General features: G+C 45.6%; 1 protein-coding gene across 8 annotated transcripts in view; it reads left to right on the top strand.

The window, feature by feature from the left end:
• LOC108673239 (neural-cadherin) overlaps positions 1 to 23,600 on the top strand; it is a 63,749-nt gene that overhangs the window by 13,407 nt on the left and 26,742 nt on the right. For 4 of the 8 annotated variants that reach the window (XM_047883948.1, XM_047883947.1, XM_018161032.2 and 1 more), the window contains exons 3-8: positions 15,148 to 15,156; positions 16,343 to 16,534; positions 17,427 to 17,673; positions 17,989 to 18,205; positions 18,659 to 19,678; positions 20,046 to 20,237. In XM_047883948.1, coding sequence (XP_047739904.1) covers positions 15,148 to 15,156; positions 16,343 to 16,534; positions 17,427 to 17,673; positions 17,989 to 18,205; positions 18,659 to 19,678; positions 20,046 to 20,237 — 1,877 coding nt within the window. The remainder of the gene's footprint in view (positions 1 to 15,147; positions 15,157 to 16,342; positions 16,535 to 17,426; positions 17,674 to 17,988; positions 18,206 to 18,658; positions 19,679 to 20,045; positions 20,238 to 23,600) is intronic. The other 4 variants (XM_018161038.2, XM_018161036.2, XM_018161037.2 and 1 more) reach the window with 1 other exon arrangement.

Raw genomic sequence — 23,600 nt, 5'->3', positions numbered from 1 at the left:
ACGAAGTTTTGATAATCCGGCCCCTGGTTATTTTTCCTGAAAATTTATATCGCTCGTATTATAGGCTCAACAGCAACTGATGTTTCATTGCCTGCTATTCCTGCCCTAAGTTCGTCCGCGTTATTAGGCGCATTTTTGATGGTCCAACGCAGCTTCAAATGCTTAAAAATAATTTAAAATTTTAAAAGCAAAGAATATAGCCAGGGAATTTACCATTTCTTTATATGAGAAAACGTTTCGGATTCCAGCTCCATCGTCAGTTCAAAATTCTATAAGACAAGCAGAATCGATTAGAAAACTAAATTTCACATTGAAGATGGAAACCTAAATTGGCACAAGAAAAGATAATTAAGCATGAGGTGACAGGCCAATCTTTTTACAATTTCAAGGAGCGTAAGGCGGCATTTTAACTCGGCTTATGTTCAAAATTCGTTGGTCAGAAATACCGATCATGAGAGCTAGAACTCTAAAATCACGTGCGGACTCCGCGAAAATGCACTGCTCGGTGTGGACGTGCACAGATGAACGAGGAGGATGAGCAAGCAGGGAAATAGTCATTACAGTCACCTGAAATTTTCACTCCCTTGGAAATGTCCACGCAATTTTCCCTGCCAGCAACAGATATCGAGTCTTTTTTCGTCTTTCTCTGCCCTACAAATCTCGACGATTTAACGTTCGTTTTCATTTTGTTTTTACTGGCGAAAGTTTACGGTATGGTGGCGTTAATCGTTCTGAAAGTCAAGTGCATCAGATCGTTCATCACTTGTACATCCAGGTGACGCCTTTTTCTGGTCAATCTTTTCTGGTGGGCAATTTATTTCCGACACCAAACTTGAAGCATTCATTGTATGCTCGCCTGCACACTCATCGTCAAGTCGCTTCTTTCTCCAGCCAAACTTATTCTCTCGTTTCAACAACATTACGTCTGCTCAGCTTGAGGCGTTGGTCACATTTTCAAGAGTTTACGCTGTTAAATGTAAGCACTTGCAATGTAAAAAACACTCCTTTCAATATGCGGACACAGACAAGTAGGAACACGGTTCACCTACGGTAAATTTACAGGGTTCATTGAGTACACGGCAGGCAGTGTCATCTGTAAGCCCCACCTACCGTGGCAATCCGTCTGCTATTCCAGCCTCAGGTAGACGATGGCACACACTTGCTTTTTTGAATAGCCAAAGCAGTCGAGGTCCAGATAAAACAGCGTGGTTGTTGAGTGCTGTGGATTCAGAGTCAGTATAAGACTTGCGGCCTCATCACGCTTCTCCAGACCTCGACGAGGCGGGTTTTTGTCAACGATGTGAAGTTGCTTGCAATATGTGGACATGGCAAGAAATTATACAAATGTGTATAATGCACGTGGAAATCAATGTTTCACAGTTGACGCCAGACGGGTGAGCATGACAGTTTTAGTGCTTGTTTTTCTAATGTAGAGTTAGAGACATCGAAGTGTTAGAAGCATCCGCTAGTCTGATTATGTCCATATTTGCTCGTGTGAAATTTGTAAATCGTATACTTACGATGTGTAATTTTTTTTGCGATGAAGTGTAATGTATATAAGAATATACGCGGGGCTCGATACGCGGCTTCTCGACGCGCACTGACTGTGGGGAGGCTTCCAGACAAGCCTGACACACTTGTGCAGCTACCATGCCGGCTTAACTACCAATCTAATGTGGTTATAGTGGCTACCGTGTGGTATCCTGTCGTCTGGTAGTTTCACGGCAGTGGCGTTATATTTTCACAATTCGTGTTGTGTCCTCACAGAGGTCATCATATGGCCCTACTACAGACAACGTATTGCCCCACGACAGCCGTGCTGTGGCCTCTAGCTGTCGTTTAGGCGTGGTCTCACCTGTCAATAAGAGACCTTTGGATGCAATGTTGTATCTTTGTGTCCGTACTCGTCACGCGGTCTCCTAATGCTTCGATGCTTTTCCTATAATCCAAAGCTCTACTGAAGTCACTCGTAAATAAGTTTTCCACATGAATACAGGGACTTGATTGCCATCATAAGGTCCACGAAGACTGGCAGAGCAGAGTCTGCTGGCTGAGCTTTTAATACGAATGTTAAACACGTTTAACCTCAAAACAGAACTTGTGGCTCTCTCGCCCGAGATGCTAGCCGTAGTGAGTGCCTGTTTGGGAGCGCGTGGCGGGTGTGACTGAGGGGAGCGCGGCCGAGAGGAGTGCCGCCGAGGGGAACGTCGCTCATAATTAATGACCGCCAAAATAGAGAAGCTCCGCAATGGTGACCGCACAATAACATGACTCACGGCGGCCTGTTTGGTCCTCCGTCTTGCTGCTGCTCCGCCACATCCCGCCGCCGCTTTACTCAACCTCTTAGCTACGTGCCCAGCCATCAGCGGCCTGTTACGGGGCTTCGTTATAGTTACGTAGCTGCACCGTGGAATGCCTTCTGTCAAGATGATGCGATTCGTAAATTTGAGATGGATGTAAACATTCAGTCGTTAATGCCAGGGGATTTATCTACCAATCACAATGGGCAGTTAAACATAAATAAGCCATAATTTAGTAATCTATTTTCAATTTTGCGATATTGAAAAAAATATATAACGACGGAAGATCAGATACAAATAACAAGAGTCGGAGCCTTTTGGATTGTAGGAGTAGCAGCATTTTCGACTTGTCTCAAAAATAATACTCTTAAATAAGTAGTGCATGGGCTTATCGCAGTCTATTTCACATATAAGTGCTTCAAAGAACAAGTATTTCACAAACACAAATAAGTATGACGTTGAAGTTCGAGTGGCTTTGGAAGCTCATCAATCGAGTGTACGAGATCCTGATCTGATTATGGCAAGGTACTTAGCGTTGAAGTTAACATCGGGAATGTCGGAATGAAGGAGAAAGTGTGTTTATGTAAGTGGGACGCATGTCTCTACACTTTGATTATAGCTGTCCACTGTCCACATCGATGCCAGTAGCCTCATTATAATTACACCATTACACTCATTATAATTACACCATTAAATGCCAACTGCCCCATTCAATGCCGCGATGTCAGCTGCTTTATCAAACTGTCACACGCACTCGTTGTTTTCTTTGCAGATGCGTTTTTGAAGCAATTTTTTGTTTATTTTCGACATGAAGCCCGCCTGTCGCCGACGTGAAACGCTTGACCGCGATCAGTCCGTGAAGCCCACGAGTATTGCAGATGATTTTTTCTGTCCCTCGTCGGAACGTTGCGAGCTGCAGCTGTCGTCTGCAGACCACGATTGTATCCTCCTCGCCTGCAGACCACAATTGTGCCCTCCTCGCCTGCAGACCACAATTGGACCCTCCTCGCCTGCAGACCACAATTGTACCCTCCTCGCCTGCAGACCACAATTGGACCCTCCTCGCCTGCAGACCACAATTGGACCCTCCTCGCCTGCAGACCGCTATTGTACAGACCACAATTGTAGCAACAGTTTCCTATGTATAGTTCCTTACCCACTGCGTGTGCCTACCGAGCATCTTGCTCGCTTCATAGAATGCCTTTTCGATTCAGTCGTTCTTCTCTTTGCGCATCATCTTGTAACGCAAATTTAACAAATGTCGGCTTTCATACCAATTGCCTGGACCTGGTAACTCAACTAGTGGGGCTTATGGCCAATTGTGCGAGCCTTCGAGTCCCTAGTTTGTGCCGCAAGCTTGGCGGTCTTGCGTCTCTCCAAGCCTCCTGCGGTTCAGGTGAGCTCGTCGCTTGCGGCTCGGCTTCTTCATATTGATTGCTGCTGATTCTGCTGTACTTGCTGCTGCTCTGGTTGCTGATGCTGCTGCTGTGCTTGCTGCTGCTCTGGTTGCTGATGCTGCTGCTGTGCTTGCTGCTGCTCTGGTTGCTGATGCTGCTGCTGTGCTTGCTGCTGCAGTGGTTGCTGATGCTGCTGCTGTGCTTGCTGCTGCAGTGGTTGCTGATGCTGCTGCTGTGCTTGCTGCTCCTGCCGTGCTTGCTGCTGCTATATTTGCTGCCATGTTTGCTGTCTTGCTTGCTTGCTGCTGCTGCGGCTGCCCGCGTATCTTGCCTACGCTTGTGTGTGGCTCGGTATCTTGCTTCCAACATTTAACTCAGAAATTACGCGCAAAAAATGTTTTCTTGTTTATATTGGAATTCAAATTAAATATCACTAACATAATAGAAGAACGACTATTTATACCAAGCTGCTCCTATTACGGTGGAATAGGAGCAGCTTGGAGGGCCAGAATGCTCACTATAGGGAGGCAGATGTACCTACAGTGAACATTCGCTGTACGGTGTACATTGTGCGACGCTGGGATACAAGCATTGCGCTGCCTCAGCCTGATCAATGCCGGGGTCATTGAGGACAACTTCCCTCGCTTACCCTCAAACTTCTTTTCATGGTTCTGTTATTGCTGCAATTGTTGTATTGACAGAAATTTTTATTCGCTTTAAGCACGCTAATATCAAGCACACGAGTTACCCTTCACGCCACGCCAAATCCATGGAAACACATGCTACACATTTTCTACCCTCACCCGCACGGCGCTTGTGGTGCACTTCATACCACACCAAAGCCGCCCGGCGCTTGTGGTGCACTTCATACCACACCAAAGCCGCCCGGCGCTTGTGGTGCTCTTCATACCACACCAAAGCCGCCCGGCGCTTGTGGTGCTCTTCATACCACACCAAAGCCGCTCAAGCCTTGCCGGCATATGTAGACTAATTCAGGTCCACTCGGGAGTCGGAAGCTCAGGTAGTGCCTCAGGTAGACCCTAGCGTTCCCCTTCAGTGGGAACTGATGAAGTGGCCGTTTATTTTCTGTGAGATAAAATCCAAGCGTATTTGCCATTCGAATGAGTCAAATGGCAAATGTCGAAAAAAACGTGGACGCGCGTCGTTGAGCTGCGCACGTGATGACGCGCGTTCTCCGTTACTGCGATACGCGCTGACCCATTAGCTGCAGTGCCATTACATGCTGCAGTGCCACCACTTGCTGCAGTGCCACCGCTTGCTGCAGTGCCACCACTTGCTGCAGTGCCACCGCTTGCTGCAGTGCCACCACTTGCTGCAGTGCCACCGCTTGCTGCAGTGCCACCACTTGCTGCAGTGCCACCGCTTGCTGCAGTGCCACCGCTTGCTGCAGTGCCACCGCTTGCTGCAGTGCCACCACTTGCTGTAGTGCCACCGCTTGCTGCAGTGCTACCGCTTGCTGCAGTGCCACCACTTGCTGCAGTGCTGCCGCTTGCTGCAGTGCCTCCACTTGCTGTAGTGCCAGCGCTTGCTGCAGTGCCACCGCTTGCCGCAGTGCAACCACTTGCTGCAGTGCCACCGCTTGCTGCAGTGCCACCGCTTGCCGCAGTGCAACCGCTTGCTGCAGTGCCACCACTTGCTGCAGTGCCACCACTTGCTGCAGTGCCACCACTTGCTGCAGTGCCATCTTTTGCTGCAGTGCCACCACTTGCTGCAGTGCCACCGCTTGCTGCAGTGCCACCACTTGCTGCAGTGCCATCTTTTGCTGCAGTGCCACCACTTGCTGCAGTGCCACCGCTTGCTGTAGTGCCACCGCTTGCTGCAGTGCCACCACTTGCTGTAGTGCCACCGCTTGCTGCAGTGCAACCACTTGTTGTAGTGCCACCGCTTGCTGCAGTGCCACCGCTTGCTGCAGTGCCAGCACTTGTTGCAGTGCCATCACGTACCCTGGACAAAAGTAACTTTTGCAGTCGTCACTACGAGAGTTGGTTATGTGCCTGTGGCAAGAGTAACTCTTGCATTCGTTAGCAGAGGAGTTGATTACGTGTTCGTGACAGGAGCAAATAATGGCTTGTTCCTGGCTTGTGTCTTGTATCGACAATCGAGCGTCCATCCATCGTAAGTTCACTCTGCTGATGGATGTGCTGATAATTCGACGTCCGGCGCTGTTGCTGCCATAAAATTAGCCATTAGCTGAGCCTGGCAGTGCCATGGTATTGGCTCGTAATGGATTCAGTATGCAAGCTCTGATGGAGTGATACTGCCATGCCTTCCTTCCTCATGTGTATCGGCTGAGATACGTCTTTCCTGAAGGCCGTTAGGATATATTTGCGTCTATGTATTTTTTTATTGTGACACCATTACTGCTAGCTGCCGATCGTTGCCCATTCCGTGGCCATCAATATCAATGCCAAGATAGCTTTTTGTGCTCTGTGTCTTGGATTGATTAGTGACATCCTTGCTTATTGACCCAGGAGGTTGGGTGTGCTGGGGGTTGTCTGCCTGCTGGACTGTAGTCGTGTCGACTTCTACCCCCGACATCCATTCACATACACACACCGTCTTTACATGACTGATGCGGGCACGAGTCTAGGTTTGCTAGACCATCACTCTACATGACATCGTCTGGAGCTGTTCTTATTATAGTCATGAGGAGCGCGAGTGTGAAACAATGACTATTTGTTATGATTTGTTTATCGTGTAGTTGACACCTCGCGTAGCGCCAGGTTTTCAAAATGAATGGCGAAGTGAATTTCCTCCCAATTCTGTGCAAACGAATAATGCAGCTACTCCTGCACCCGCTTATTGGTGCCGCGAAAGGGTGTTGATTGATAACTGCGCCTGTACTTGCGTAACCCTAAAAGGTGCAGACTGATTGAGGATGAACGCACTTGCACCGACCAAACAGTCTACATGTAGTAGCTCACAATGCGTACATACGCGTCTTAGCGTCTTGAGCCTCACGTCAAGCAAGCCGCCCATCGACGATTTACTAGAACAGCAAGATAAATGAAGCAAACTATAGAAATTGACCAGCGTAGTTATAGATGTTCATGTTTGTAGAAGTCTGAACTCGCAATTTCTTTGGACGACGTCGTGATTTCCCTATATTGAACAAGAACTCCGTCATCTGCAAATGGATTGGTAAACCGCGATTTCATGAGCCATTTCGTTCAAGTGTCTGTTGCGCGTTCAAGTCTTCGTGTGTTGATGCGGCGCCCCAGAGTGCTTGCCTGGAAATGCTCGAGAGGAAAGTTCAGGTGGCGTGAGTAAGTAATTTCCTGTCTAGTTGCTGTTGCTGTTGGTGCGTCACCTCGCCCAGCGAACACCCGCAACGACCTGCACTCCACCCCATGACGTCATCGCAGATGCCAGACGGCGCCAGACATTCCTTGCTTTCAATGAGGAACGTCAAACCTTGCTTATTTTTTTCCAATTATTCAATGTAGTTATTTTCTTTTGTAAACAATTTTGTACCTATCAATAAATTGTTTGTTTTTACTAAACAATTGCTCAGTGTTTGTCCGGAAAGTTTAGGCTTTTCTGACTTACCGCCTTAGCTGTCATTGTGTCTGCGTCACTAGAACTGGAATAACTTTTGGTTCACTTACTCGACGCCTAAGAAATTAAACCAATCAAATTCATTGTAAATACTTTGTTGGATGCTAGAGAAATTTATATGATTTCATGAGCTAATCAATGAACTTTTTCCCAACTTCTTCCTCCAGAGAAAACATCTTCAAATTTCCGTTGATCTTTGAATCCACGACCGCCGTAAGGAGCATAAGCAAGCTGGTCCTAGGCTGCTCTGTGACGCTTGTAGTCAATATCGTTTTAAGGTGAACGCAGATTCAAACTGATGAGCTCAGGCGAGCTTTAGTGCTTACTGCTTGCATCAGCGCAATTACCGCTACCCGGAATCAGTCAAGTTGCTCGTTCTCATCAGCAAAGCGTTGGTATGTTTGAAAACAAATCTCGACAGTCGCAGTCACCAAATGACCATCATAAGAGTTTATGAGGATTTCGGTTTGGCATTGCCGTTGAGTGTTGAACTGCGGTCACGGGTGAGGAGGGGGGTGTGGCTGCTCGCTCTGTCGCTACTCACGGCTGCTCGCTCTGTCGCTACTCACGGCTGCTCGCTCTGTCGCTACTCACGGCTGCTCGCTCTGTCGCTAGTCACGGCTGCTGTGCCGTGAGTGGCGGCTGTGCCAACGCAAAAGTTAACTGCACACACTATGAACGCCTCGTGCAAAGTATCTTTCATACCCTACAAGTCAAGTTATTTAACGTTCTGCCTGTAGTGGTGGAATAGTTTGTCGGTGCGCTAAATGTTAGAAAGTACCTGACATATAAGGACACTTTTAAGAGGGATTTCAATTCTTTTTCAAGGTTTAGTCGTGTTTTTTGCCACGTGCTGTAGGTTTAAATGAAGTGTCCTGCGCTCGTTAACGCAGAGTGTGTCTGAGTGACACTGATAGGAAATACCACTGCAGTGCTGTGGTAGCGGCACTGCAATAAGGAGGCTACTTTGGTATGCTCATTCCCATCTCGGTGTCACCGTGATGTCGAAGGTGAGGCATCATCATGGCCTTGAGAAAAGCCCTGAACGAACTCCAGGATTGTTTAGGAAAATCTGAAGCTCTTGAAAACACTTGGATGACTAATAGGTACGTTCACTGCCAACATTAGGTAACAAGTTGCATTATATTTCTGATACCGGAGGTTTCACTTGAGACATCAGAGGCGCCATTAGAGATACAGTGGATATGTCAGCTATGCAGCTGGATATGTGTAAGGAGGTCGCTGGTTCGCTTGCATTCTTTTGGTCTACCTGCAATTTAGTTGTAATGTAATTCACCGCTGGCTGCAGTTTCAACTTTACCCATTATCACGTAAAAATTAGGAACCACCCCACTCCAGTCCATTTCGTAATACTTTTTTTGTATTATGCGCTTCTCGCATTTATGAGCTTGCCGTTATGGAGGAGGTATTTTTGCGCGGTGTTTAGGGCTGTTGTGCATCGGCATGTACGAGGCCTGGTGTTTTGTAGTCTGTCAATGAACATTTTGGCGCGCGAAGAGTGTAGTGTGTGGTGAGCGACGGTGTGGTCACACCACTAAACTGATGTTACGCTTCATTCAGCTTCTCGTTGACGCCGATACAAGATAGTAAATGAATACAGTAGTGCACTGTGTATTATCGTTATAGCCGTGCTTATACTCTAGCTAATGAGGAGGAACGTTTGTTCAGTGTAAAGTTAGTTTGTGAATGTACTCTAGCTAATGAGGAGGAACGTTTGTTCAGTGTAAAGTTAGTTTGTGAATGTACTCTAGCTAATGAGGAGGGACGTTTGTTCAGTGTAAAGTTAGTTTGTGAATGGGTTGTTTTTTGCTGTGTGTGTAGTGCAGGTGAGGGCGTAGTACGGCAGGTAATCGCGGCTCCACACTCAGCACCAGGCAGCTCTGATTGGTCCCCCTGGACTGAGCGACGGACACGCGTTCACGCCAGCTTTATTGCTGCCTTGTTTTGTATGAATATACGCAAACATTTCTGATGATTATACGTATCCTTTATGATGGATGCACAAAATCAATGAAACCCGACTCAATTTCATTTGTCAAGTGATTGCAGTTAGAAATTGAAGGGAAAAAAATGTTTATGTAGCGTCACTGGGAGGTAAACACGCACCTCTACCTGTGCTGCAGCACGCACGAACACACGCACACCTCGTCACACACGAACACACGCACGTTACCACTCTTGTGACGGGTCCTCGTACACTCCGTGATTGTTAGCAAGGTATTATTGCCCTTGGAACATAACTTTCTACCGTTTTTTAGCGCATTGCTGCAGGTTTGTTGCGCTGCAGTGCTTCACCTTATCTATGTGACCCTTCACCCCAAAACGCGCTTGCCTGGTTATACTAAACCTTGCATAACATGCATTATTGCGAAATTTTAATCTATATAAGCTTGTTACCTGAGAACAACCGAGTTTCATTTCTAGGGTAAACCTTTAACCATACCTAATATGCGATTGTATCTTGTCTCTACAATGCTTCACCCTCTGCCCTCTAAGCCTCTCTTGTGAAGGTTTACTTCGGACCTCTCCGTGTCTGATTAGAGGGCATGACGATCATAAGAGGGCAGCAGGTGTGTGCGTGTGTGTGCGTGTTTGTGTGCACGTCACTGTATTCTGCGTTCCTCACGTGATCGAAGTTCATGTTGAACTTAGGGAATCAATTTACGCCTGAGTGATGTGTATTCTTAATTAACGTTCAAAATTGGAACTAGCGATCTGACCTAAGATCATATCGAGTATTTAGTCCCGATTCTATTTTTATGCTTTGAAATTTACTATCTGGGTCTTCAACGGATGCCTTTTAATTGTGTCCGGCTCAAAGTTTACTCTCGAATGACTACAAGTATATTTAACCAAAGTTAGATGGTAAATCTAGCAATTAAGCCACTAATATTATATTGAAGGTGGCTGTAAATATCGGCAGTTCAGTAGCCACAGATCTTCCTGTTCTGATTTAATTGCAACAAGTATTACCTTTGTCCATAGACCTTAGCTTATTCCCACTTTTAGATATGTTGACTGCAAGCTGAACGTTTTGGCAGGTTTATAAGCGATCAATGCATGGCCAAGTGTACGCTGCAGATAATTTTGCTCGCATTTATATAGGAAGTTGCGAGCAGCGCGATATGTGTTTACCGTCACGGCTGTTGACTGCGGCTCGGTGAGCACGTCTTGCCTATTCCCGATGCTCGCTTCTGCAGTCCCTAAAAGCTGGAATCTCTTCTCCAGCACTTGCTGCTCGCGCTTGCTCCTTAAACGTCTTGAAATGGCGCGTCGCAGACTAACGCAGGCTCACAATTCCCCTGTTTTACGTCTAGTGCCGACTCGAGACTTCTTTAGCCGGCCATTTGGGCCCTAATTTGTGTTGTATTGTGAATAAGAAGAGTGTCCAGCTTTGTGAGCCTGTGAACAAGACAGCGAGTGTTATGCTTTCTTGTGCATGAATACGCTTATGACTGGGCTATTGGGTTGACATTGTTAACGGAAGGTCGCATTGAAAACTGTTTGTTATCGGAGGGCTGCATGTGTGTATATATATATATATATATATATATATTTTCAATTTCACTTGAAAACGCATTATAATATTAATTAATTTAGTAGCCAAGGACTTGTATGCACTGCAATGCGGCGACACCGCTGAGAGCTTACTAGCTTCACGTGAAATGGTGGCATTCAATTTATGAGAATTATGACCACATACTGTACAGGGTGCAAAATTCGCTGCAAATAGATAAAGTTTATAGCTCTCTGGTGGTCGGATGAGGTTTCAATGAGCTTCGAAAGGGCGCATCAGAAAGTGGACGTTTGTTACGATACAAAACTGCGCCGTAAATGATGTCTTATTATTCTTATCGAAATGTATTCAAACAGAGATCTCATGGTTTTAAACGAGATCTGCCCTGAAGGAAGGCACGGAATGTGTATGCGGAAGGCGCTCTAAAGATTACTGCAAACAGAAGTTGCAGAAAGTTGAGAATGCCACAAAAAGTTGAGGGTGGTGAGAGATAATCCAGGGCGGCACGGTTGCTCACAGCTTGCAACCTTTGTGTGGGCAATACAAAGGTCATGCTGTGCCGCACTGCAACTCGGCTAGCCACTTGCACCGCATAGCTCACTTTACGAGGTCATCCAGTGGTTACCGTGATCGCTCTTGCTTTCATAATCGTGCCATTAACTCACATGTATCAATCCTTGATGATATTGAGGCATCTCAACTCTGATTTACCATCATGAGATAGGCGCTCTCATCAATCAGAGAGGCGACTCATCTCGTGAGAGTGAACCCATCGAGACAGAACTTAACACTCGTTAATCAACTCGCCATGATAGCGCTGCCTGCACTCGAGGCGCTGTGAATGCTTATCTCGGCGACGAATATTTAGTTATTACCATGTAGTGACGGACATGCTGTGACGGACATACAGTTGTGACGGGCATGCAGTTGTGACGGGCATGCAGTTATGACAGGCATGCAGTTATGACAGGCATGCAGTGACGGGCGTGCAGTTATGACGGCATGCCGTGACAGGCATGCAGTGACAGGCATGCAGTTATGACAGGCATGCAGTTATGACAGGCATGCAGTGACGGGCGTGCAGTTATGACGGCATGCCGTGACAGGCATGCAGTGACAGGCATGCAGTTATGACAGGCATGCAGTGAGTGAAAGCAATGAGGGACGTACGATGATAAATAGTCAATGATACAAACATTGCATGTAACGAGTTAACGGCATTGCAAATGTTTACTATTAGTTTCGGAAGTTCATAGCTCTCAAAAATTCCTCACGCCCTGAGCGTGAATGCCTGAAGTGCCGTGAGTGCCAAGTGCCTAGCGAGCTACATTACTGGCACTTCCTTAACAGCGGCACCTGAGCGCTTGGGGGGCGGCTCTGGCACTCATAACTTACAATGCTTCAAAATACCAGGAAATATTCTGGAAGGTAATAATAACACATTCATAAACCTGGCGCTTCATATCGTATGAAGTTTACGACGTGGCGTGAGCTTTCAACAATTTTGCTCGCAAGCTCCGGAATTTATTTCTATTGACATTTTGAAGTTTATATTTCGTGAAGAAGATTGTTGACAATATGCAATTCATGCATTGGGGTAGTCAACAAGTTCGTGAAATATAAGTTGAAGCGAAAATATTTCAGTAATATTTTAACAGTTTCATTTAGGCTCAGCATGGTACATGAATATGCAATTAAAGTGTGCAGCCGCTCTTCTCTGCCTTGGTGCTTCTTGTAAAATGCTTCTGATTTAGCCTAATAATTTCATTTGCTCATTATATTACATTCGTTCTGTAATATAGCGTAGTGCATGAGTGTTGTTTAAGGATAAGGTTCTTTTATGGGATGCCTGGCAGCGGACGTCTGTGTGTGTTGGATGGAGGAATTCATATAGAGGATGAAGGCTTACAGCTGCGACTGACGAGGCGAACGTGTTTGACGTCAGTCTTGGTCGGCGAGTCATGTCAACTTATAGTCAAGTATTTGATGGATGAATGAAACTGTAAAGTGGGCGCAGGTTTATAGGATATTATAGCTTCGACTTCCGAGGCATATACATTCTTGTCGTCGCAGGCTTGGTCACCGTGTCTAGAAGTTATTGTCAAGTATTTGATGGATGAATGAAGCTCTGGGACATGATAGTTTCAACTGTTGAGGCATACGCTAGTGTCGTGCGACATTAGCACCATGCTAGTCTAGTAATATCGGTATCATGCTAGTCTTGTAATATCGGTATTCACGTGTGAATATCAGAGGTGACCATACACAACAACAAACGCAAGATCTTGTGAACCTAGTGAGGGCATTGCACGTTCCTTGCCCACCCCGTCACGCTCACGTCGCAAGAGCACCGGCGACGTAAAGGTGATACGCGCTCTCTTATAAAGGTGATAGGTGCTGAACGGTGAAGGTGGTAGGCGCTCTCTGGTTAAGGTGATATGTGCTGATATGTTAGAAGGAAAGGTGCTAAGTGTTAGAGATGACAAGCACTGTGCTACGCTGCTGCTTTACCTCTGACACTGCTGATGTAATATTTCTCACTTCTCTGTTCTCTGCCGTCATGAATATCTGCACTTAACTGTGAATTAAGTGGCTTTTGATGTGAATCCCATACACTGGGCGGGTCATTATAACCAAAAAAATATGCCTCAAACGATGCAGCTAGTTCACTATTGCTGCAAACATTCATAATTTCTACGCTAATTTGCCTACAAGAATGCGCGTCGGACGCACTGTTGAACTAATTACAACATGAACCAGTAACACCAAGTTTTTGGCGCTGCGCGGTTTCGATGTCTCGTCATGAGATTTGCTAGACAAGCACTCCGATATTGCGTCGACTTACCTTCAATCAAAATAATATTACTGCCATTCATGGAAGCCCGAGCAGTTTCCGCTCATTTATTAGAATAAAGTATCCGTTCTGGTGTGAGTGACGCTATGAGATGTGCGGATGATGTCGCTGAGAAAATTCTAACGTCACGGCAATAATTTAATCAGAGAAGCGTATTCTAGGGTTATTAAAAAAGATCCTCAAACACCGAGGTAAAAGTGTAGCTCATTTTTTTGGTTTTAGCCTTTAATTATTACCTTGAAGCTTTATATTTTGCATCATCTGACCCGACTATTCATTTAGATGTGAAGAAAATGCTGTGCCGAGTTTCGCTCACACCAGATCCAAGTTATCTGCGTCGCGAGCTAATGACCTCCGAGCTTGCGGAAGTGACTTGGTCGCATAGGTGCTCTCGAAACCAGCGGGGCTGATAATGCCGTTACTCACACGTCTCGTGTGCTCCTCGTGAACCGCCTCAACATTGACGTGATAATCTGCGCGGTTGTCGTTAGGCGAGTGGCAAGTGGCATGAAGCGTCGGGGCTAGTGGCGCGAGTGGCATGCCATGGCATAGAGCGTATAGGGAGTGAGTGGTGCGGATGGCAGGCTGTGACACGAAGCGTAGGGGCGAGTGGTACGAGTGACAGGCCCGAGTATGAAGCGTAGGGACGAGTGACGTGAGTGGCAGACCGTGACATGAGGCGTTTGAGCGAGCGGCAGGCTGTGGCATGAGCCGATGAGCTGTGCTACTGCTGTTCGTTGCGAGGCTAATACTGCTTATGCCATTATTAAAAATGCTGCTCTTTCTTCTGTTTGGCGTTGACTGTTACTCGTGCTGCTACCGTTACTAATATAACTGCCTACTGCTGCAGTTACTCCTGCCGCTACTGTTACAGCTATAACTGCTGCTGCTGCAGTTACTCCTGCCGCTACTGTTACAGCTATAACTGCTGCTGCTGCAACCGCCTCTCGCCTCCTTTAAAGGGAAACGCTCGGTGCGGCGGCGGACTCTCTCACCGTCACTTTGCTCTCTATTATCTCTTTACCTCTTTTCCTCTCGTTTTTCCATTTTCGCTTGCTTGTACTGATCTATATTCTATCGAAATCCATTACCAGGCTAGAATGCACATTTGTCTCGCGCAATGGCTGTGAAGATTCGTCAATTTAGTTCCCTTCCATGAAGTGTGTACTTAAACGTTACTCATTGATCGATTACTTTATGCTGATGTGTAATTTCTTTCGTGCTTAGAATAATAACAACTTTGTCACTGCACATAAATTGGATATGATTGTTACTTCCAACCGCATACTCTCGGCAACATTTTTCGCCATTTAGGTTTTTTGTGTTTTTATCTCATTCACATGATTGATGCTGACTTTATCATTCGTTGACATAACCATCTCTGTATTGCTGATGTATATTGTTGTGTACGTGGGTTTGGATTCATCACTAACAAACTTCGTTTTTCTTCTAACCCTGGGTGCTCCTGGACTCATGCAGGCATCAAGTGTGAGTAAATCGAGTTGCTCTATTCTTCCTTCATCCACTTCATTCTTTCTAACCCTATAGCACAGTATTTTTCAACGTTTCCATCATGTTAACTTATTTTGCCCAGCCTTCTCCTATGAGTATGTCACCCCCTGATCATTAATAAATAGAGCTGAATTGATTGATAGTACGTATTTTTCTTCCCTTAACTACCTTCTAATAATGTTCACCCTAACAGATTACTTACCGCAGTTTTCGCTGCAGAACTTGAAGTCATAGCTACATTCGTATTAGTGCTTTGTTTAAACGCAGGTTTGTGTCTGCGTCCTAACCGAAGTTCAAATCAAATTTGGTTACTGGGCAAACCTTTCATCATAGACCCCATGGCACTTTAGAGTACAAACCCGACGACACGAACGCAAGTGCATTGAGTGTCCAGCGACTGTTCTCTAGCTGCATTAACTTTCTTATCAATATCAAGATATAAAGTTGATTTCGAGTGTCTTGTGTCTACTTGAAGTTCGCTTTGATTGTTATAGTCCACTTGTTATGAAAAGCACTCATAAGGTCAAAAGCTCAATGGTAATAATTTCTTGCAACTTTTTGTGATTGCAAAGACACTCGCAGGACCAACGATAAGATTGTCTTTTCTCGTGGAATTTCACTCCGATGTTAAAATCATCAACTTTACCGCTCACCTGCACCTCCTTCATGCTGCATGCAGTCTGTTTACCTTTAATGTGTTTGCCCACTGCACATTCCCATTGTATCACAGGACACCGCGTAAGCGCCACTTGAACATCTGCTATAAATTTCTTTTATTTTGCTTTTGAAAGTGACTGGCACGTTGCACTCCTTTCTTCCGAAACGTTGGTCTTGACCACCCACTTATTGTGTCTTTTTTTCTCATGTAATCGCAGCTTGGTTATTTTTCTGAATAAAATATTTTTATATATCGATACTTCCATTCAGTATATACATACTTGACCTTTTATATAAAAAAGCTTACTTGTACGTGTTGATGATTGCATGAAAACATTCCCTGCGGGGAACAACCCGCACGTGATTCTGTCGCTCACGCGTGCCACAGTGAACTCTGCTTCATTTCATTGTTAATCATTGCACTCTTAGACTATTCACCACACAACCTTGAATCAATGTAATAATATGTTCTTATAAATATTAATATGTCCCTAATGTGCCGCAGACACGGACAACCAGCGCGTGATTCTGCTGATCACGGACGTGAACGATGAGCCTCCGTACTTCATCAACCGACCGCTGCCCATGCAGGCTGTGGTCAAGCTCAACGCTCCCCCCAACACGGCCGTGTTCACCCTGCAGGCCAGGGACCCCGACAAGGATCATGACATCCACTACTTCCTCGTCAGGGACAGGAGTAAGAACATAATTATTCATATGGCAGATATTAATAGCATTACATTTCGGAAATTATTCATGTGTTCCGGATATAGTCAATGTACTTGTGTACTCTCGAAAAGTTGAATTTCGATAACGAAAGGAAGGATCGATATTTGAGCTCATAGGATTTGACCTTTATCTTGATCAAGATCATTGTCATGCTCTGGAATAATTTACCCTTTTGAATACGCAATATCATGGTCAGCCTGACGCCGTGTGCCGGTAATCCAGGCCATTTGCGTTAAACCGTTGGGCGTTAATCGGTTTTGAACGACCGCCGCTATTCCATCAGCAGCCACACTTTGAGTTCATCGGCATTACTTTAAAAAATATCTGCGAGTTGCAATACCGTCTGCTTATCAGTGTCAGTTTTTTAAGATAAACCTACTGATCACAGGCAAGAAATCACGCGCCACGTCTAGTTCGCTAGTTTTGATTGTAAGGTCACAGTACAGTAAAGTTAGGGATAGTGGGAGCAGCTCTCGACGCAAACCAGTGAGACGGATCTCTCACCAACGTTATGTACTATTATGCGTACTTTGCTGAGGAGTACATAAACAGCTGGCGCAATGTGCACACCATTACAAGTGCTGAACACAGACAGCAGTTGAGGGCGTTTCAGGCAACGCTGCCGTGTGTTACTCAGAATAGCTCGCGCGGGCTATCGCTGGCAAACCCACTTCCGGTGCTAATTCCCCATGAATCGAAAGATCTATCCCGGAAATGATTAAAGATTGTACATTATTATTCCATTATATTGATGTATCAATAATAATGGTTGGCCTAATTCGCGAACGCCTTTTCTTAGCGAGATGACAGGCACAGGCCTATAGTTTTATTAACTGCTAATGCATGTCATCTGCCTGCAGCGGGCGGACGCTTCGAGGTGGACGAGAAGTCGGGCGTCGTCCGGACGCGGGGATCGGAGATGTTCCAGCTGGACATGGAATATGTGCTCTACGTCAAAGCCGAGGACCAGAACGGCCGCATTGACGACAAACACTTCCAGTCGACCAGCGAAGAGCGCCTCTCGATCGTCGGCGGCAAGAGGCCTCCACAGTTTTATCTGCCCAAATACGAGAAGACCATCCTCGAAAACTCCGCCAAGGACTCAGAGTAAGTTAAAATATTCACTTCCTTAGTTTATGTGAAGTTTTTTGACTCCATGTGCAAGGAAATAAATGAGACTGTAGCTGACATCTACAGTCTCATTTGCACTCATGGTAGAAGACAATATAAACTTCTTATTTATACATATCACCACGTGCGAGTCCCTATGCTCGAGCTTCAGGCGGTTCTTTTGACGTTTATTAAGGATATTTTCTTTGCCAAGCTGTTAATTGTTTCGCTAAATTTCTGCATCAATTTTATTTCCGTTAATGCTGTGTATGAAATAATTTCTCATCTATAACGCGTGTTTGTGGTGAACAGCATCATCTCGGTGAAGGCGAAGTCGTTCGCTGACCGCGAGATCCGGTACACGCTGAAGGCCAAGGGCCAGGGCGCTGGCACCTTCAACATCGGGCCCACCTCCGGCATCGTGAAGTTAGCCAAAGAGTTGGACTTCGAGGACGTCCGACAGCCGCACATCTACCAGCTCGTCGTCACCGCCACTGAGGACTCGGGAGGCTTCTCCACCTCGGTCGATGTGAGACTCGCTATTAGCGCTTATTTTCGTCTTCTTTCTTCTCATTATCGTTTTTATCGTCTCTCGTCTTCATTTTATTCAACCAGTTCCTCCCTTTCTACCTTCCTTCAGCAGTTCAGACTTCGCAGCAGCTGGCTCTCCTTCAACTTTTTGTGGATGAATTTTTTATTTGGAGAGCATAGCCCGAAGCTGTCTTCCATTAAAGCTGCGTCTGCATCGTAGGCTGTATTGAACTTTTTAGCGTTGTATGAATGAAAAAATCATGTATTATTCAAGTGGCTGAGTTATTCTGCTCGTTCATATCACTGTTGGTAAATTGCGCTCTGAAATGAAGTTGACGTCCATGTCCGTACTTAAGTTATAACATTCTAGAATGTTCTGTCACCTGATGATGAAGTTGATGAAGTCGAATTGTTGACATACTCCTAATTGCGGTGATTTTCTTTCATTCAGCTGACGATCAAAGTGAAGGATGTGAACGACAACCCCCCGAAATTCGACCTGCCCGACTACCAAGCCCACAACATAGACGAAGACATCGCCATCGGCAACACGGTGCTCAAGGTCAAGGCTCGCGACGACGACGTGGGCACCAACGCCGAGATCGTCTACTCCGTCAACGACGACCACTTCCGTGTGGACAACAAGGGTGTCATCAAAGTCAAGAAGACACTCGACGCGGACGACAACAACGCGTACTACATGTTCGACGTCGTAGCCAAGGACCGAGGCGACCCTCCCAAAGAAGGCTCCGCTACCGTGCGAATCTACACCAAGAACAAGAACGACGAAGAGCCAAAGTTCTCGCAGCAAGTGTACACGCCGAATGTGGACGAGAACGCTGGCCCCAACACCCTCGTCACGACAGTCGTGGCGTCCGACAAAGACGGAGATAAAGTAGAGTTTGGCTTCGTTGGAGGGGCGTCCGAGTCCGGGCAGTTTGTCATCGAGAAGATGACGGGTGTTATACGCCTGCACAACGGCCCGATATCGCTGGACAAGGATAAGTACGAGCTTAACGTCACGGCTGTGGACGATGGCAGTTGTTGTCCTGGCGGCTCCAGAAAACGTCACACTTCCACCGCTGTTGTCGTTGTCTTCATCACTGATGTAAACGATAACAAGCCGATCTTCCAAGAGTGTGGGTCCTACCACGCCAAGGTGGAGGAGTCAGCACCCAATGGCTCCCCCGTCATCACTGTGCACGCCACAGACGACGATAAAGGCGTTAATGGTCAGGTGCGCTACAGCATCGTGCAGCAGCCCAACCAGAAGGGCGCCAAGTTCTCAGTTAACCCCGAGACTGGGGAGGTCACCACCAATAAGGTCTTTGATCGCGAGGGGGAGGACGGCAAGTTTGTGTCTGTGACCGTCAAAGCCACGGACAACGGAGACCCGAGCTTGGAGGGCGTGTGTTCCTTCACAGTCGAGATCACCGACATCAACGACAACCCACCGCTCTTCGATCGGCAGGTTTGTGCGTCACATTAACTCTTCCGACTTGTTGCTGATGAAAAACATTACTGATGTTTATTTGCCTTGAATTTCTCTGGTCTAAATGCTGTTGTTTTGGAATAAAGTAAAATTTACAAGTTTTTATTATACTTGTGCCCTTGTTAAGTTTTCGTTTTCATCGGCTTTGCCAAAATAATAGCAATAATTTATCGTACAATGTGGGGCCAATCGCCTAAACACGAGCTCATTTCATGCTCACTTAAGAGCTTTCATTCCCTATGCGTGGCTGAACTAGACAGTGCGCCATGAAGTGCCCTTCTACTGTTAGTAATTTTCTATAAATTTCAAGTTTTGCAGTCTCTCTCATATTTTATTTTGTATACAGAAATACGTGGAGAACGTGAAGCAGGACACGAATGCAGGCACGAACATCCTGCGGGTGTCAGCCTCCGACGAGGACGCCGACAACAACGGCGCCATCGTCTACAACCTGACCGCCTCCACCAGCCCCGCCGACCTCCAGTACTTCGAGATCCAGCCTGAGAGCGGCTGGATCATACTTAAGAAACCTCTGGACGTAAGTAATCCTTAGTTACTCACGTGAAATGCTCGGGTAGCGGTAATAAAAAACGTTACATGGCGAGTCATGAAGTCTCCTATGGAGGTCGAAGCTGGCACAGCGGCCGAGTGTGTACGGAGCTGGGGGTTTGCAATAGTGGATGTTCCTATGGGCGAACATATAGCCTTATAGGTACTTCAACCAGCAGTGGTGGAAGAATTGATTTAGTTGTAATTGATCTTGAAAAGTCAGAGTTTTCTCATCAGGATAGTGTAGAATATCTTTCTTGCTTTAACAATTAAATTAATGAGCGTAATCGATATTCCAGCACATTTTTCAGTTTACTTCGCCACGTGTCGCCAGCTTACAGAGGTCTGTGATTATTCGTATTTTTCATCATATAATATTGAACTCAAGAAAATTACAATAACATTGGCCGAATAGCTGATTAACGTGGTCGCTCAGCTTCATCCATAAGCTTCTGAGGCTAATAAGTTCACAGCAGAGCAAGTGTTGCTCAGCTCCCGGAACTGCTGTACATTTCAGGTGGTGCGGCTAGGGAACAAAATCTGCTCGTGGTCACTTAGCTTTACTCGTCTTACTTGCATGCTTGCTCCATCCTCAGCTCCTGCTATCTCCAGATTTTACGCTTAGCTATTGACATATTTTTTTATCTTAGTTCGAAGAATATGATAAATTAGCTTCAAATTGGAATGAGCTAGCTTAATCGTGTCTAATTTTACCTCTTTGGCCACCGGTCGACGCTGCATTTATTCATTTTTATGGATTCGACAGAATTTTTTCTTCGGAATACTGCATCGTCACTTGGCTTCAAAGCAGTTTATCAATAGTTTAATTCTGAATTCATAAGAATTCAGTTGCCTTTTGGATCTAGCGTATATTGTCACTTTAGTTAGTCATTAAGGTTATGATGATTTTAATGTGTAGCATTTACTATCATGCAGATATACAATTTTTATTCCTTGTTGAGTTGAACCAAATTAACCCTATTGGCGGAAGGCAGATCTTAACCCTTTGTGTACTGACAGCACCTCTCGTCCTCAAGCCATTAGGTAGGAATAGCATTGATGACGGGAAATTTACATGAAGGCAAAGGGTTAAGTTCCCTATGATCGTATGCACATCATACTGATGTCTTTGACACGCATCCTGCCAAGAAAGCCATGACCAATGTAAGGAATATGTATGTAAGGCATATGCTAGTTGTCCCCTGACTAGAATTTGTTCAAACTACAGTAACTGCTTTAATGTCACCTGCCGCTAATAGGGTTATTTGGATTTGTTCTATCATTAAGGTGTGGTCGTCACTCCACCAGGTAACGTACAGCCTAGACGTAACACTTTCTTTAGTGTGCCTTCATATAATAATGAGTTTTTTTAATAGTGTGAACCTGATTTTTACATTTACTACTGGAGTGTCTGATAGCTTCAGCATGAAGACTTAGCTGTAACCTGCCCACGTGTTCAGTGTTCGTCTCTAGTTCGTGTGCAGTAGCGTGTCTATACGACTCAGTTTACATTGTGTGGCGATTTAGACTCACAAAGTCATTAGTTCAATCCAATACGTCTTTATAAGTTTTTTTCTATTCAGTATCAGATAATAGAATATTTTTTTTTGTGATAGCTAGATTCATAGAGAGAATATAATGTAACAATAGCGATTTTAGAGTAACTTGTAGTGTAACGATTGCTCGAATTTCCGTTTAAAAATTAGCCAAGATTGATAATTACGCCACGGAATGTAGACGTGAGTCGTCGCTGTGCATGACGCGTGTACGACGCTCCTCCTGGCGCGGCAGTCCTGCGGCTCAGGCCCATACTTTCAAAAAAAGTTTAGAGATCGTAAGTTCATCAGCCAATAACTAACGGCTTTTCAAGCAAAATGCACCAATCATAGATAAGAAAATAGAGCGTAAGTACTTCCGTTCACTTAGCGAGTTCTGAAAGTATGGCCCCACTGGTGCCCCGAGCTGCGCGACTGCAGGGCTGGGGTGACGCTCGGGGGTGGTAATTCTCTGGTCTGGCAGAGTTGGTATTGGTAACACTTGTTGCCAGAGCCTGGAGTGTTACCGGCAACACCTGTCATCTGAGGCAGAAGTGTCAGCGGTAACACTTGCCAGCAAAGATAGCAGTGTCACCAGTAACACTCGTCACTAGAGACAGGAGCGTCACCGGTAACACTTCTTGGAGGCGTTCAAGTCTATCTATGAGTTACTGAGTAATTTGGAAGCTCGACAGACAGGCTTACTGCCTGTGCTACGCGACCACTTGCTTCCACCAATACCACGTGTATTGACAATGCTGTGTACGACATTGACAACGTGTATGCTATGGTGGTTGGTGTAGGTTACAGGTACACGTTGTTGGTGCAATCCTTGGTATCACTTGCTGGTGTACGAATGCAGCTACCATTGCTATATTGTGAGCACCCTTTCATAATTTAGCTACCGCTGGTACACTGCGAGCACTCTTTGAATTTTGACTTTGATTGCCATACGTTCCTGCGTGCGATATGATCGCTCGCTTAATGCGTGCGTGTTGGTGTATTTGTGTGTATTGGTATGCAAGCGTGTGCTAGAGCTCTCCTGTTGATCTTGCCACGTTGGCTCAAGCTCGAAACGATTCACCTTTCGTCGAAAACAAAGGCTAAAGCAATTTAACACTAATATGCAGCGTCGTTCTTAAGAAAAATAAATCAGATTTGACCGAATGATTTAACATTCAAGCGCAATCATTACGACTGCTCCACAAAGAAGTCTGGGTCCTTCCTTGAAGTACATTTCTCTAACCTTGACGTAATTCATAAAAGGTCATCATGAGAAGTTCGTTGGCCACGTGCGTGCGTGTGGCATGACACGAGCTCCCCGCCATCACTTATTCTAGCCTTATTATATTGCATTAGTTTTATTATTACATATAATTCACGGCGCTCCCTTTCACCCCCACGTAGTGACGTTTGTCAGCATGATTCTCTCCAGCACCAAACAAAACTTCCCCTCACTGGTCCCCTGAATTCCCCCTCAACGCCCATCTATGGTCCCTTAAAACCCCTCTCAACGCCCCTCTCTGGTCCACTTAAAATTTCCTCTAAATTACCTCATGTGATGCTTGCGTCACCGCAGCACATTCCTCGCCCGTCACGATCTTAGATTATATTAGAGAGCTTTAATTTGGTTATTTTATTGTGGATCAATCTGGATTCAAAACTTTCATATCACTCGATCTGCTTTTCTTCTAAAGAGAGATTTATTAAGACCATTTCCGAATAATCAAAGTAAGGCAACGTAAAAACCGAAGTCTATACTATGATCGTTGAACCGCAAAATTTAGTTTGATCTTTTCTATCATTGCATTCATCAC

This window comes from Hyalella azteca, unplaced genomic scaffold (genome assembly GCF_000764305.2).
Source record: "Hyalella azteca isolate HAZT.00-mixed unplaced genomic scaffold, Hazt_2.0.2 contig14097, whole genome shotgun sequence".
Taxonomy (NCBI): domain Eukaryota; kingdom Metazoa; phylum Arthropoda; class Malacostraca; order Amphipoda; family Hyalellidae; genus Hyalella; species Hyalella azteca.
The sequence above is the reverse complement of the archived record's forward strand: the minus strand, read 5'-3'. Positions and strand labels throughout refer to the sequence as shown.